At 30.5% G+C, this 13,359-nt stretch overlaps 1 protein-coding gene across 1 annotated transcript in view; it reads left to right on the top strand.

Moving 5' to 3' along the window:
* Nucleotides 1–1,648, top strand: part of LOC119611632 (A disintegrin and metalloproteinase with thrombospondin motifs 6) — a 49,643-nt gene extending 47,995 nt beyond the window's left edge. The window contains 4 exon segments of the mRNA XM_037967265.1: nt 6–133; nt 199–570; nt 635–812; nt 880–1,648. Coding sequence (XP_037823193.1) covers nt 6–133; nt 199–570; nt 635–812; nt 880–1,193 — 992 coding nt within the window. The 3' untranslated portion in view covers nt 1,194–1,648.
* The last annotated feature ends 11,711 nt before the right edge of the window (nt 1,649–13,359 follow it).

Genomic DNA, 13,359 nt, shown 5'->3' with positions numbered 1-13,359 from the left:
AATAGAAAACCCTTGTAAACTATATTGTACCGATGAGGATGATACCATCATTGCTAATTGGGGTGATGTGGTTTTGGATGGTACACCCTGTACTTTGGGCACCAACAATATGTGTATTGATGGCATTTGTAGGGTGAGTCCCTTCGGAGAAATCTTATACTTTTAAAAATATGATCAACTAAATATGATTTTCTTTAGAAAGTTGGTTGCGATTGGATTGTTGATTCAGATATGCAAGAAGATCGTTGTGGCGTGTGCGGTGGACAAGGAGATCAATGTAAACCGGTGAAAGCCACCTTCAATGAAACACTAAAGGTTACAGAAGGTTATGTAGAAATTGTAGTGCTGCCAGCAAAAGCACGTCATATAGTCATCAAAGAATTGGGAAATTCACCACATTTTCTGGGCGTGGCCAGAGCAAATAGCAGTTTATTTTATTTGAATGGCGACAGTTTAATATCAATGCCGGGTGAATTTTTAATAGCCGGTGCTGAAAGTTTTTATGATCGCATAGATGATCAGGAGATTATAAAGATTCCACAACCTATACAACATTCCATAGCTATATATGTAAGTTATCGGTTGGACTTAAACTATATTTTAGATAATTAAAATGAGATGATTTCTTTTTCAGATTATTGTTAGAGGTGATGAGCCTAATGAAGGTATTTACTATGAATTTACTTTGCCCGCCTTAAATGTCAGTTCATCCAAACACTTTTTATGGAAATTAAGTGATTGGTCCTCTTGCTCGGTAAGCTGTGGTGGAGGTCTGCAATATCGTGAACCCATTTGTTATGAAAACGGCAAAAGTAAGTTATAATGCTAAAAATGTTTCCCAACTTTTATACTGATTCTTTCTCTAATATCTTAATATAGTGACCCCCGATATAGAGCTTTGTTGGGCCTTTGCTAAAAATGCTCGTCCTTTGCGTTTAACCAAAAAATGCAATGACACGCCTTGTCCAGCCCATTGGCTAACAGGTCCTTGGCAATTTTGCCCGGTAACCTGTAAAAATGCCGATGCACCTTTGCCGGTGCGTCGAAGATCTGTCATGTGTCTAGATCAAAATGATATAGTGGTAGAGGATGACACCTGCAACCCCTTTACGAGGCCAAGCGATACCGAATACTGTGAACATAATTTACCCGATTGTAGTATAAAAGAAAAATTTAAAAAGTTTTTTATTTAGACATTAAAACAAAACCCATACTTTTAAAGAAAATAGTTTAAGTTTTAGTTGCTAAAATAAATATTCCATGTTCGTTTTTTTTAATGATTCAAAATTTCATAAAATCTATTGTAAAATTTGCAAGTCTTAGTTGTAAGGTTTTTCTTACAAATGTAATTTTAAGTATTTAGTTAATAAATATTATTTATTTTATTTATTCTTATTTTTTAGAATATGAAAAACAATGTACTTAATACTTTTAGTTTGTATTTGTTACTAATAATTTGTGTTAGAGAAACTTTTTAAAAAAGTTTTCATTTGTATACTCGTTGTTAGTTGTAAGTTATTTTATATTTTTTACTAATATATCAATTTGTAGCTGTTAAATTGGTCTATTTGTAATTTCCATAGTTTATAGAGTGTAAAATTATGTTTAGGAAAGAAAAGTGAAAAATTAATAAAAATTTTGAAAAATTTGCTAAACAAACTTTAAGGAAACTTGTTTTAATTAAATGTTTAAAAATTCATTAAAAATATTGTCCCTTGAAAGTTCCCATCTTTCTCATCATTCCCTCATCTTCGGATACCCTGGTTTGAAGTAAAATGTATATCTGAGAAAGTATTTTACATTGGGTAGGGCAATGTCTAGAATATAAGATGACTGATACTTTCCAGGATCCTTTAAATACAGAGCATTAACTTAATTCAATTTCGGATATTCTATTCTGAAGTAAAGCATATTCCAAAGAGAACGTTCTGCAACAGTTGAAAAATACAAGTCAAGCGCTACAAGGTCTGTACTTTAAGGAGGCGAAAGGAAAAACATTCCAACCCCTTTTTTCTAAATATAGTCTACAGTCTAGTTTATAGTCTAGTCTATAGTCTAGTTTATAGTCTAGTTTATAGTCTAGTCTATAGTCTAGCCTATAGTCTAGTCTATAGTCTAGTCTATAGTCTAGTCTATAGTCTAGTCTATTGTCTAGACTATAGTCTAGTCTATAGTCTAGTCTATAGTCTAGTCTATAGTCTAGTCTATAGTCTAGTCTATTGTCTAGACTATAGTCTAGTCTATAGTCTAGTCTATAGTCTAGTCTATAGTCTAGTCTATAGTCTAGTCTATTGTCTAGTCTATAGTCTAGTCTATTGTCTAGTCTATAGTCTAGTCTATAGTCTAGTCTATAGTCTAGTCTATAGTCTAGTCTATTGTCTAGTCTATAGTCTAGTCTATAGTCTAGTCTATAGTCTAGTCTATAGTCTAGTCTATATTCTAGTCTATAGTCTAGTCTATAGTCTAGTCTATAGTCTAGTCTATAGTCTAGTCTATAGTCTAGTCTATAGTCTAGTCTATAGTCTAGTCTATAGTCTAGTCTATAGTCTAGTCTATAGTCTAGTCTATAGTCTAGTCTATAGTCTAGTCTATAGTCTAGTCTATAGTCTCTAGTCTAGTCTAGTCTATAGACTAGTCTATAGTCTAGTCTATATTAGTCTATAGTCTAGTCTATAGTCTAGTCTATAGTCTAGTCTATAGTCTAGTCTATAGTCTAGTCTATAGTCTAGTCTATAGTCTAGTCTATAGTCTAGTCTATAGTCTAGTCTATAGTCTAGTCTATAGTCTAGTCTATAGTCTAGTCTATAGTCTAGTCTATAGTCTAGTCTATAGTCTAGTCTATAGTCTAGTCTATAGTCTAGTCTATAGTCTAGTCTATAGTCTAGTCTATAGTCTAGTCTATAGTCTAGTCTATAGTCTAGTCTATAGTCTAGTCTATGTCTAGTCTATAGTCTAGTCTATAGTCTAGTCTATAGTCTAGTCTATAGTCTAGTCTATAGTCTAGTCTATAGTCTAGTCTATAGTCTAGTCTATAGTCTAGTCTATAGTCTAGTCTATAGTCTAGTCTATAGTCTAGTCTAGTCTAGTCTATAGTCTAGTCTATAGTCTAGTCTATAGTCTAGTCTATAGTTAGTCTATAGTCTAGTCTATAGTAGTCTATAGTCTAGTCTATAGTCTAGTCTATAGTCTAGTCTATAGTCTAGTCTATAGTCTAGTCTATAGTCTAGTCTATAGTCTAGTCTATAGTCTAGTCTATAGTCTAGTCTATAGTCTAGTATATAGTCTAGTCTATAGTCTAGTCTATAGTCTAGTCTATAGTCTAGTCTATAGTCTAGTCTATAGTCTAGTCTATAGTCTAGTCTATAGTCTAGTCTATAGTCTAGTCTATAGTCTAGTCTATAGTCTAGTCTATAGTCTAGTCTATAGTCTAGTCTATAGTCTAGTCTATAGTCTAGTCTATAGTCTAGTCTATAGTCTAGTCTATAGTCTAGTCTATAGTCTAGTCTATAGTCTAGTCTATAGTCTAGTCTATAGTCTAGTCTATAGTCTAGTCTATAGTCTAGTCTATAGTCTAGTCTAGTCTAGTCTATAGTCTAGTCTATAGTCTAGTCTATAGTCTAGTCTATAGTCTAGTCTATAGTCTAGTCTATAGTCTAGTCTATAGTCTAGTCTATAGTCTAGTCTATAGTCTAGTCTATAGTCTAGTCTATAGTCTAGTCTATAGTCTAGTCTATAGTCTAGTCTATAGTCTAGTCTATAGTCTAGTCTATAGTCTAGTCTATAGTCTAGTCTATAGTCTAGTCTATAGTCTAGTCTATAGTCTAGTCTATAGTCTAGTCTATAGTCTAGTCTATAGTCTAGTCTATAGTCTAGTATAGTCTAGTCTATAGTCTAGTCTATAGTCTAGTCTATAGTCTAGTCTATAGTCTAGTCTATAGTCTAGTCTATAGTCTAGTATATAGTCTATAGTCTAGTCTATAGTCTAGTCTATAGTCTAGTCTATAGTCTAGTCTATAGTCTAGTCTATAGTCTAGTCTATAGTCTAGTCTATAGTCTAGTCTATAGTCTAGTCTATAGTCTAGTCTATAGTCTAGTCTATAGTCTAGTCTATAGTCTAGTCTATAGTCTAGTCTATAGTCTAGTCTATAGTCTAGTCTATAGTCTAGTCTATAGTCTAGTCTATAGTCTAGTCTATAGTCTAGTCTATAGTCTAGTCTATAGTCTAGTCTATAGTCTAGTCTATAGTCTAGTCTATAGTCTAGTCTATAGTCTAGTCTATAGTCTAGTCTATAGTCTAGTCTATAGTCTAGTCTATAGTCTAGTCTATAGTCTAGTCTATAGTCTAGTCTATAGTCTAGTCTATAGTCTAGTCTATAGTCTAGTCTATAGTCTAGTCTATAGTCTAGTCTATAGTCTAGTCTATAGTCTAGTCTATAGTCTAGTCTATAGTCTAGTCTATAGTCTAGTCTATAGTCTAGTCTATAGTCTAGTCTATAGTCTAGTCTATAGTCTAGTCTATAGTCTAGTCTATAGTCTAGTCTATAGTCTAGTCTATAGTCTAGTCTATAGTCTAGTCTATAGTCTAGTCTATAGTCTAGTCTATAGTCTAGTCTATAGTCTAGTCTATAGTCTAGTCTATAGTCTAGTCTATAGTCTAGTCTATAGTCTAGTCTATAGTCTAGTCTATAGTCTAGTCTATAGTCTAGTCTATAGTCTAGTCTATAGTCTAGTCTATAGTCTAGTCTATAGTCTAGTCTATAGTCTAGTCTATAGTCTAGTCTATAGTCTAGTCTATAGTCTAGTCTATAGTCTAGTCTATAGTCTAGTCTATAGTCTAGTCTATAGTCTAGTCTATAGTCTAGTCTATAGTCTAGTCTATAGTCTAGTCTATAGTCTAGTCTAGTCTAGTCTAGTCTATAGTCTAGTCTATAGTCTAGTCTATAGTCTAGTCTATAGTCTAGTCTATAGTCTAGTCTATAGTCTAGTCTATAGTCTAGTCTATAGTCTAGTCTATAGTCTAGTCTATAGTCTAGTCTATAGTCTAGTCTATAGTCTAGTCTATAGTCTAGTCTATAGTCTAGTCTATAGTCTAGTCTATAGTCTAGTCTATAGTCTAGTCTATAGTCTAGTCTATAGTCTAGTCTATAGTCTAGTCTATAGTCTAGTCTATAGTCTAGTCTATAGTCTAGTCTATAGTCTAGTCTATAGTCTAGTCTATAGTCTAGTCTATAGTCTAGTCTATAGTCTAGTCTATAGTCTAGTCTATAGTCTAGTCTATAGTCTAGTCTATAGTCTAGTCTATAGTCTAGTCTATAGTCTAGTCTATAGTCTAGTCTATAGTCTAGTCTATAGTCTAGTCTATAGTCTAGTCTATAGTCTAGTCTATAGTCTAGTCTATAGTCTAGTCTATAGTCTAGTCTATAGTCTAGTCTATAGTCTAGTCTATAGTCTAGTCTATAGTCTAGTCTATAGTCTAGTCTAGTCTAGTCTATAGTCTAGTCTAATAGTCTATAGTCTAGTCTATAGTCTAGTCTATAGTCTAGTCTATAGTCTAGTCTATAGTCTAGTCTATAGTCTAGTCTATAGTCTAGTCTAGTATAGTCTATAGTCTAGTCTATAGTCTAGTCTATAGTCTAGTCTATAGTCTAGTCTATAGTCTAGTCTATAGTCTAGTCTATAGTCTAGTCTATAGTCTAGTCTATAGTCTAGTCTATAGTCTAGTCTATAGTCTAGTCTATAGTCTAGTCTATAGTCTAGTCTATAGTCTAGTCTATAGTCTAGTCTATAGTCTAGTCTATAGTTAGTCTATAGTCTAGTCTATAGTCTAGTCTAGTAGTCTATAGTCTAGTCTATAGTCTAGTCTATAGTAGTCTATAGTCTATAGTCTAGTCTATAGTCTAGTCTATAGTCTAGTCTATAGTCTAGTCTATAGTCTAGTCTATAGTCTAGTCTATAGTCTAGTCTATAGTCTAGTCTATAGTCTAGTCTATAGTCTAGTCTATAGTCTAGTCTAGTCTAGTCTATAGTCTAGTCTATAGTCTAGTCTATAGTCTAGTCTATAGTCTAGTCTATAGTCTAGTCTATAGTCTAGTCTATAGTCTAGTCTAGTCTATAGTCTAGTCACATTCCATCAGAATCCTATATGTCTGATTATATGTTTTTAAGCTCAATATTGCAGAAAAATCAAAAAGTACTGGTTACAGAAAGTAAAAGTTCCAAAAATCCTTTCCTACAGATTTTCAGCCAAATCCTTAAAAATCTAAGATTTTTACGGTTTTCCATTAAAAATACTATTTTTATATGAAGAACACCCAAAATTCTTTTTTTACTATATTTCCTTATCCGTATAGCTTATGTATTCTTATTTGTAGATATGTAAAGGAAATAATAACATTTTAAAATTTACTTACCTTCTATTACCTCCTTTTCCGCTTGGTTTTATTTAGCTTTTTAAATGTTTTTATTTTAACTTTTATTGCTTTTCCGTACTTTTATACATAAAAACATTTAATCAAACTTTCGCTTCTTGCGCCCTCTACATTTTATTTATTTTACTCTTTTTTCTTTTTCATCGTAAATAAGCTTTGACGAATGCTTATCCAATAACAAAACCATCACATCTTGCTCACTCATGCCTATATACACTTCCACAAATCTAACGAACAACAATTGCTACGAACGAACCAATAACGTTAAAAGCAAAAACAACAACCGTCTGGCCAAAGGCATCATGGTGTATTATTTTTTTCATTCATTTTTTTTGTCAACTTTAAACACTTTTTTCGCTATTTTATCTTAAACTTTTGTAAAATATTTTTTCATCACTATATTTAATACACTTTCAATTATATATTTATGCAAAAATATTTCCACTTTATGTAATTTTAATAATATTAATTATTAATTTTCTAAGAAACTCCACTTAAAACAACCGAACTGTGTGAAAGATATGCGTAAACTGACAAAATGTAAATAAGAAAGAGAGTAAATCTAACTGTTTTCTGTTGTTGTTTGTTTGTGCATGCAACAAGTGTTTTTGCAAATGAGACATTTATTGATGTTGTTGTTTTTTTGCAGTTAAGTATGTACATAGTATGTATGTAAATATTTTATATAATAATAGAAGAATGTATGATGAAAAGATGTTCTGTTTGTTGTTGCTGTTTTTATATGTATTTATTTTTGTTTAGATTGATGTTGTTTTTGTTTCGTTAGGAATGTTAAAGAGAATATGCGTAATAGAGTTTAATAACGAAATAGAAATTACTTATGTACATAAGTATGTATGTACATACATATGTATGTAAATCAAGGAGAGCAATTGTTATGTACGTACATAACTATGTAAATATTTATGAGTATGTTTGTACATACATACGTACATATGTATGTACATATGTCCATTTGTTTAAGGCAAATTAATTGGAGTTGTAATACAGGGATGGAATGTTGATATTATATTGTAATTTTAGTACTTTTGCGACTTTTTTATCAGTACGAATTTATTATAATATGTACTTGTAAATAACATCTACATACATATGTATGTATATACATATATATACATTTCTTACGTTACTGACCTGTGTACATACAAATTTAGTACTTTTTTAGGGGAGCAAATGGCACCTATTTTTGGTACTATTTGCATAATGAATACTTAATGATAATGATTCCACTACGATATTGCATACAACATTTTATAAATAAAGTTGTCGAGAAGCTGTTATAACGTAAACAATTGTGTTTTTTTCAAACTTAAGAACACGATATATCAAATCATATATGTATGTAATCTGAAGTCGTATTCAACGCAGGTCAATCCTTTGGAAAAATATAACTTGGTCTCAGGATTTTGTCTTATTTTCAAATTTTGTCGGCTTGTGTAATAGGGTGTCCCGTGGACCACTTTTTTGGAGCAATACTTCTCAAACGGTGAGTTTAAATGTACTATATGTAAATGAGAAAAATAAAAAAATGAAAAAGATCCTCAGTTCCCTGCCTACGATTGAAAATCTTGATCTCAATGCAATATGTTAAAATAAAATATTCTGCAATCTTTTCGAAATAGGTTTTCCGTTATTGTGAGCTTATCGCGGGAAAAAAAATATGTCGACCAAAAAAATATTTTTTCCCGTAATCAGCTCAAAATTACAGAATTTTTGAGGCCCACTTCAAGAAGTCGAAAATTTTTTATTTTTTACAAATTATACTGAGGTCAAGATTTTCAATCGCTGGTAGGGAACTGAGGACCTTTCGAAAATAAAAGTATTTTTGATTTTTCTCATATTCAGTACATTAATACAAATTGGTTGAAAGTTATTCCTACATTAATTTCTTAAAAAGGCTGTTTCTCGGGACACTCTATTGTGTAATCGTAAAAGAATTTATATTCTAAATAAATATTTTTATATGATATCAATTTATTTAAATTAATTTTTAATGAATTGTTACTTTCTTTTTTGTTATTCTGTTAAATAATAAAGAATTTTAGTTTAATTATTCAGTGCCTGTGTTCTGTAACTTTCGAATCGACAAAAAAAAAACGAAAAATTTATGTGAATACACGTATTTCAAATATATTTTGGTTAATTGTAATGTGTTCAGTTTAAAAATTATTTGAATCATACAACTAAAAAGTGGAAGACTCTAACATTTTAATGTTTTTTTTTTCTCGACTCGAAAGTTACAGAATACGGGCACAGTTCATATTTACATATGGGGGATCCCACGCAAATTATTGCAAGTTCCCCAGTCTTTCCAATCATTAATTAAGATTTTAATGTAGCATTTAAAAAAGTGAATAATCTAATAGTTTCCCATATATGCATATGGGAGGTGGCAAGCCCCCCATTGAAAGCCCGCCCATTTTTCTTTAAATGTTCACATGAATGTCAAAGTTCTTTATGTAAAATTTGAAGATTCTAGCTCTAATAATTTCTCAGATATATGAATTTTTGTATTTAATTCATATAGAGAGTTCCAAGCCCCCCCTGATGAAAGTCCGCTATTTTACCCAAAATGTTCAGTTGAATATTAAAGTTTTTCGTGCAAAATTTTGAAGAATCTAGTTCTATTAGTTTCCCAGATAAACGAATTTTTGTATTTAATACATATTAGAGTTGCCACGCCCCCTACTGTTAGTCCACGAACATTTTGTATTAAATAATCATATTGACACTAAAGTACCTCCGAAAAAAATTTGTTATATTTTCTCAGATATACTGATTTAATATTGTCCACAAATATTTTTATGGATGTCAAAGTTGTCCGTGAAAAATTTTGCAGCTTTTGCAGTTTCTGAGATATGCGACGTTTAATATTAATTTTATATGAGGGCTCAAAATAAAAAGTAGCCTACAACCTCTTCCAGACATGCAGAAAGATACTGTGAAATACAATTTGTCTTTAATTTTCTCTTCAGCTTCTTCGGTTAAGTTTTTTGTTATAAAGTGTCTGCTATCTAGATAACTTGGGAAAAGTAAAATGTCTACTCTCCCGCTTGCAAATTTTGCCTGTTAAGTTTAATTTTTCAATTAATTTACCCACATTTTTTAAAATTGCAAGTATGTTTCAATTTCTCTTCAAGTTTTACAAACAAGAAATCAGCTGATTATAACATTTTTATTAATTTTTAGTTGTTCTTCTGAATCTCTCATAATAATTATGTTATATTGTTTTATTACAAAATATATTGAAATTAAATAAGTTTCTAAATTAAAGTAATAAATATAATGACAATGACATCTTCAGAAGTAAAGTTGTTTTAAAATTGCCACCAGCCTACAAATACTTTAGCATCCCTATAGCTTTAAAAATGCTTAACATTTTATTTTTCCTTTTTTTATTTATTTTTTAAACTATATATTTTAAATAATAATCTACCTAATAAATACTCTCTCATTAATAATATACTAATTTATTTAATTTAATATAATTTTAAAATTTCATTATCATTATCATTCATTATCTATCTATTTTCATGGCAATTTACAAATCACAACTACCCATCCCTGTTAATCAAACTATCCTTAAGTCAATTGCACATAAAACATACATACACACTCATTCACACCATTCATACACTCTCTCTCCCATTTGCTCCACATCATCTCTTTGTTTTAATCATTTTTCAGTTTTCACGCAAATTCAGTACGGTTCGGTTGTTTGGTAATAGTTATCCCGTAAAATTATTAAAAAGTGTTAGAAAAAATTAGAAAAGTGCAAATATTTTTGCATAAAATTATTAAGAAACATTTACTTAATAAGTTTATGTAAAAAAATTTTAATTTTGTTAAGTAAAATTAGTGAAAAAAGTGTTTAAAGTTTGCAACAAATTGCAATTAGACGCCGGGCGTCTTTTTTCTTTTGTTGGGGTCGTTCGTTCCTTCGTTAATTCGTTGTTGTTGTATGTTTATTTGTTGCTTGTTGTTTGTGAGGGAAGTAAAATGTGTGTTGTTATTGTAAATACAAGTGGAAAGAAATGAAAATGTGTAAAAATAAATAAAGAGGGCAGTAAGAGGTTTTTAAAAGAGCTTTAAAATTGGCTAGAATAAAAAGCATAAAGTAAAATGAAGAGGGCAGTGTGTGTTTATTGAAAAAGTTTTAAAATTAGCTTGAGAAAAAAGTAATAAATAAAATAAAGGTGGCAGTGGTGTGTTAAAAGGCTGTAACCAAAGCTTAATTAATGTGCATTCAAAAAAAAGATGCCACTAGCTGTCATTGAAAAGCGTTAAAATTTTAAATAGTAGTCAAAAATAAAAAGCCAAAAGTTTTATGTAAATAAAATGTGAAAATTAATAAAAAAAAAATTATAAAATTTAAAAGTATGCAAATTAATAAAAAAAAATATACATATGAAAAAGTCTAATTTAATAAAAATATGAATATGGTACTAAAGAGTATTAAAGACAAAATGAAGCGGTTATTTTAATGGTAAGTTACTTTTTATTTTTAATAAACTTATAAGTTAAAATCTTATAAAGACAAGTAAGATTGCATAGCCGAATAGGCAATTCTATTTATGAAGATAATTCAACAAAATCTTGATGTATGATCTTTTGATGCGCTAAAGACAAAGGCTGTTGAAAATTTTTGAAATAGGTCCATGTTACACCTTGCCGAATTCCAATCAGAATCGCAAATATTTTTTTTAGCTCATAATTATGTTAATTAGAGTGTTATTCCAAAATCGATAGAATTAAAATGTATGTATATATGTACATAAGCCTAAACCATATTGCAGTCTAGTCTATAGTCTAGTCTATAGTCTAGTCTATAGTCTAGTCTATAGTCTAGTCTATAGTCTAGTCTATAGTCTAGTCTATAGTCTAGTCTATAGTCTAGTCTATAGTCTAGTCTATAGTCTAGTATATAGTCTAGTATATAGTCTAGTCTATAGTCTAGTCTATAGTCGAGTCTATAGTCGAGTCTATAGTCGAGTCTATAGTCTAGTCTATAGTCTAGTCTATAGTTTAGTCTATAGTTAGTCTAGTCTATAGTCTAGTCTATAGTCTAGTCTATAGTCTAGTCCATAGTCTAGTCTATAGTCTAGTCTATAGTCTAGTCTATAGTCTAGTCTATAGTCTAGTCTATAGTCTAGTCTATAGTCTAGTCTATAGTCTAGTCTATAGTCTATAGTCTAGTCTATAGTCTAGTCTATAGTCTAGTCTATAGTCTAGTCTATAGTCTAGTCTATAGTCTAGTCTATAGTCTAGTCTATAGTCTAGTCTAGTCTAGTCTAGTCTATAGTCTAGTCTATAGTCTAGTCTATAGTCTAGTCTATAGTGTAGTCTATAGTGTAGTCTATAGTCTAGTCTATAGTGTAGTCTATAGTGTAGTCTATAGTCTAGTCTATAGTCTAGTCTATAGTCTAGTCTATAGTCTAGTCTATAGTCTAGTCTATAGTCTAGTCTATAGTCTAGTCTATAGTCTAGTCTATAGTCTAGTCTATAGTCTAGTCTATAGTCTAGTCTATAGTCTAGTCTATAGTCTAGTCTATAGTCTAGTCTATAGTCTAGTCTATAGTCTAGTCTATAGTCTAGTCTATAGTCTAGTCTATAGTCGAGTCTATAGTCTAGTCTATAGTCTAGTCTATAGTTTAGTCTATAGTTTAGTCTATAGTCTAGTCTAGTCTAGTCTATAGTCTAGTCTATAGTCTAGTCTATAGTATAGTCTAGTCTATAGTCTAGTCTATAGTCTAGTCTATAGTCTAGTCTATAGTCTAGTCTATAGTCTAGTCTATAGTCTAGTCTATAGTCTAGTCTATAGTCTAGTCTATAGTCTAGTCTATAGTCTAGTCTATAGTCTAGTCTATAGTCTAGTCTATAGTCTAGTCTATAGTCTAGTTTTTGTCTAGCCTATAGTCTAGTCTATAGGCTAGTCTATAGAGTCTGATAATTTCTGGACCAGTTTCGAAATCCTTTCGTCAAATAAATGTAGAGCATGTGGAGAAGACTGTAAAACTCTCCAACAATTTCTGACCACCAAAATTTGTTCGTTTAAAAAAGCACATAAATGGTCGATACGAAAAGGTTCGTATCTGATATGGTATCTTTGCTACCTAACCTTACTTAAGAATATTTTTCAAATTACAAGCGTTTTTGTTAAAATCTCATGTTATAGAAAATTTTCAAAGAATTCTAAATTTTTGGAAAATTTACGAAATTTGAAATCCTGGCTCTTAAAACTCAATTCATTTGCAGTTCATTTACAGTTTGAGGGAGAGTAAATAAGTGAATGATACAAAGGTTTTTGGATACAAAATAAATCATTTGATTTTTTCCATTCAACTCTATACATTTTGTCCAACGCTTCTTCAATTTTTTTAATCCTTTCCCAAAAATAAGATTTGTAGAAGTCATCTAATAGGTATCTCTTATTAGATAATTACTTCATTTGAGTCAAATCACTTTCTGCCAATCTTTTTATTCAGTTTTGGAAGAAAATAGTCACTTAGATATAAATCATGGTAATTGGGTGATGCCTCATATGTGTAGATCCTTTCATTGTCGGAAGGCTTTCTTATACCTAAGAAGTAATTTAAATTTCAAAGCATTGGGCCAAGTGAGATGCTTATAGATACCACAATCTCAATTAAATTTTAACATTAGTCAACTAATACATACCAGTTGACATGACCACAATTTCCCGATTAAATGGACTTAATGGATCCGATAAAATCACTATAAAAGACCACGGAAATATTCGACAATATCTCAACTAACAGAAAAATTTCGATAAATTATAATTAACAAATATTTTTATTACTGAAATCTCAATTTAATTTAAATTCTCTGAAATTCTCAACAAATCTAAACTCCCAAACCCAAGGGGTTCCAAAAAAAAAATAAACAAAAC

This window comes from Lucilia sericata, unplaced genomic scaffold (genome assembly GCF_015586225.1).
Source record: "Lucilia sericata isolate MDLA Ls3-8-SP2 unplaced genomic scaffold, ASM1558622v1 Contig001498F_arrow, whole genome shotgun sequence".
NCBI lineage: Eukaryota > Metazoa > Arthropoda > Insecta > Diptera > Calliphoridae > Lucilia > Lucilia sericata.
The sequence above is the reverse complement of the archived record's forward strand: the minus strand, read 5'-3'. Positions and strand labels throughout refer to the sequence as shown.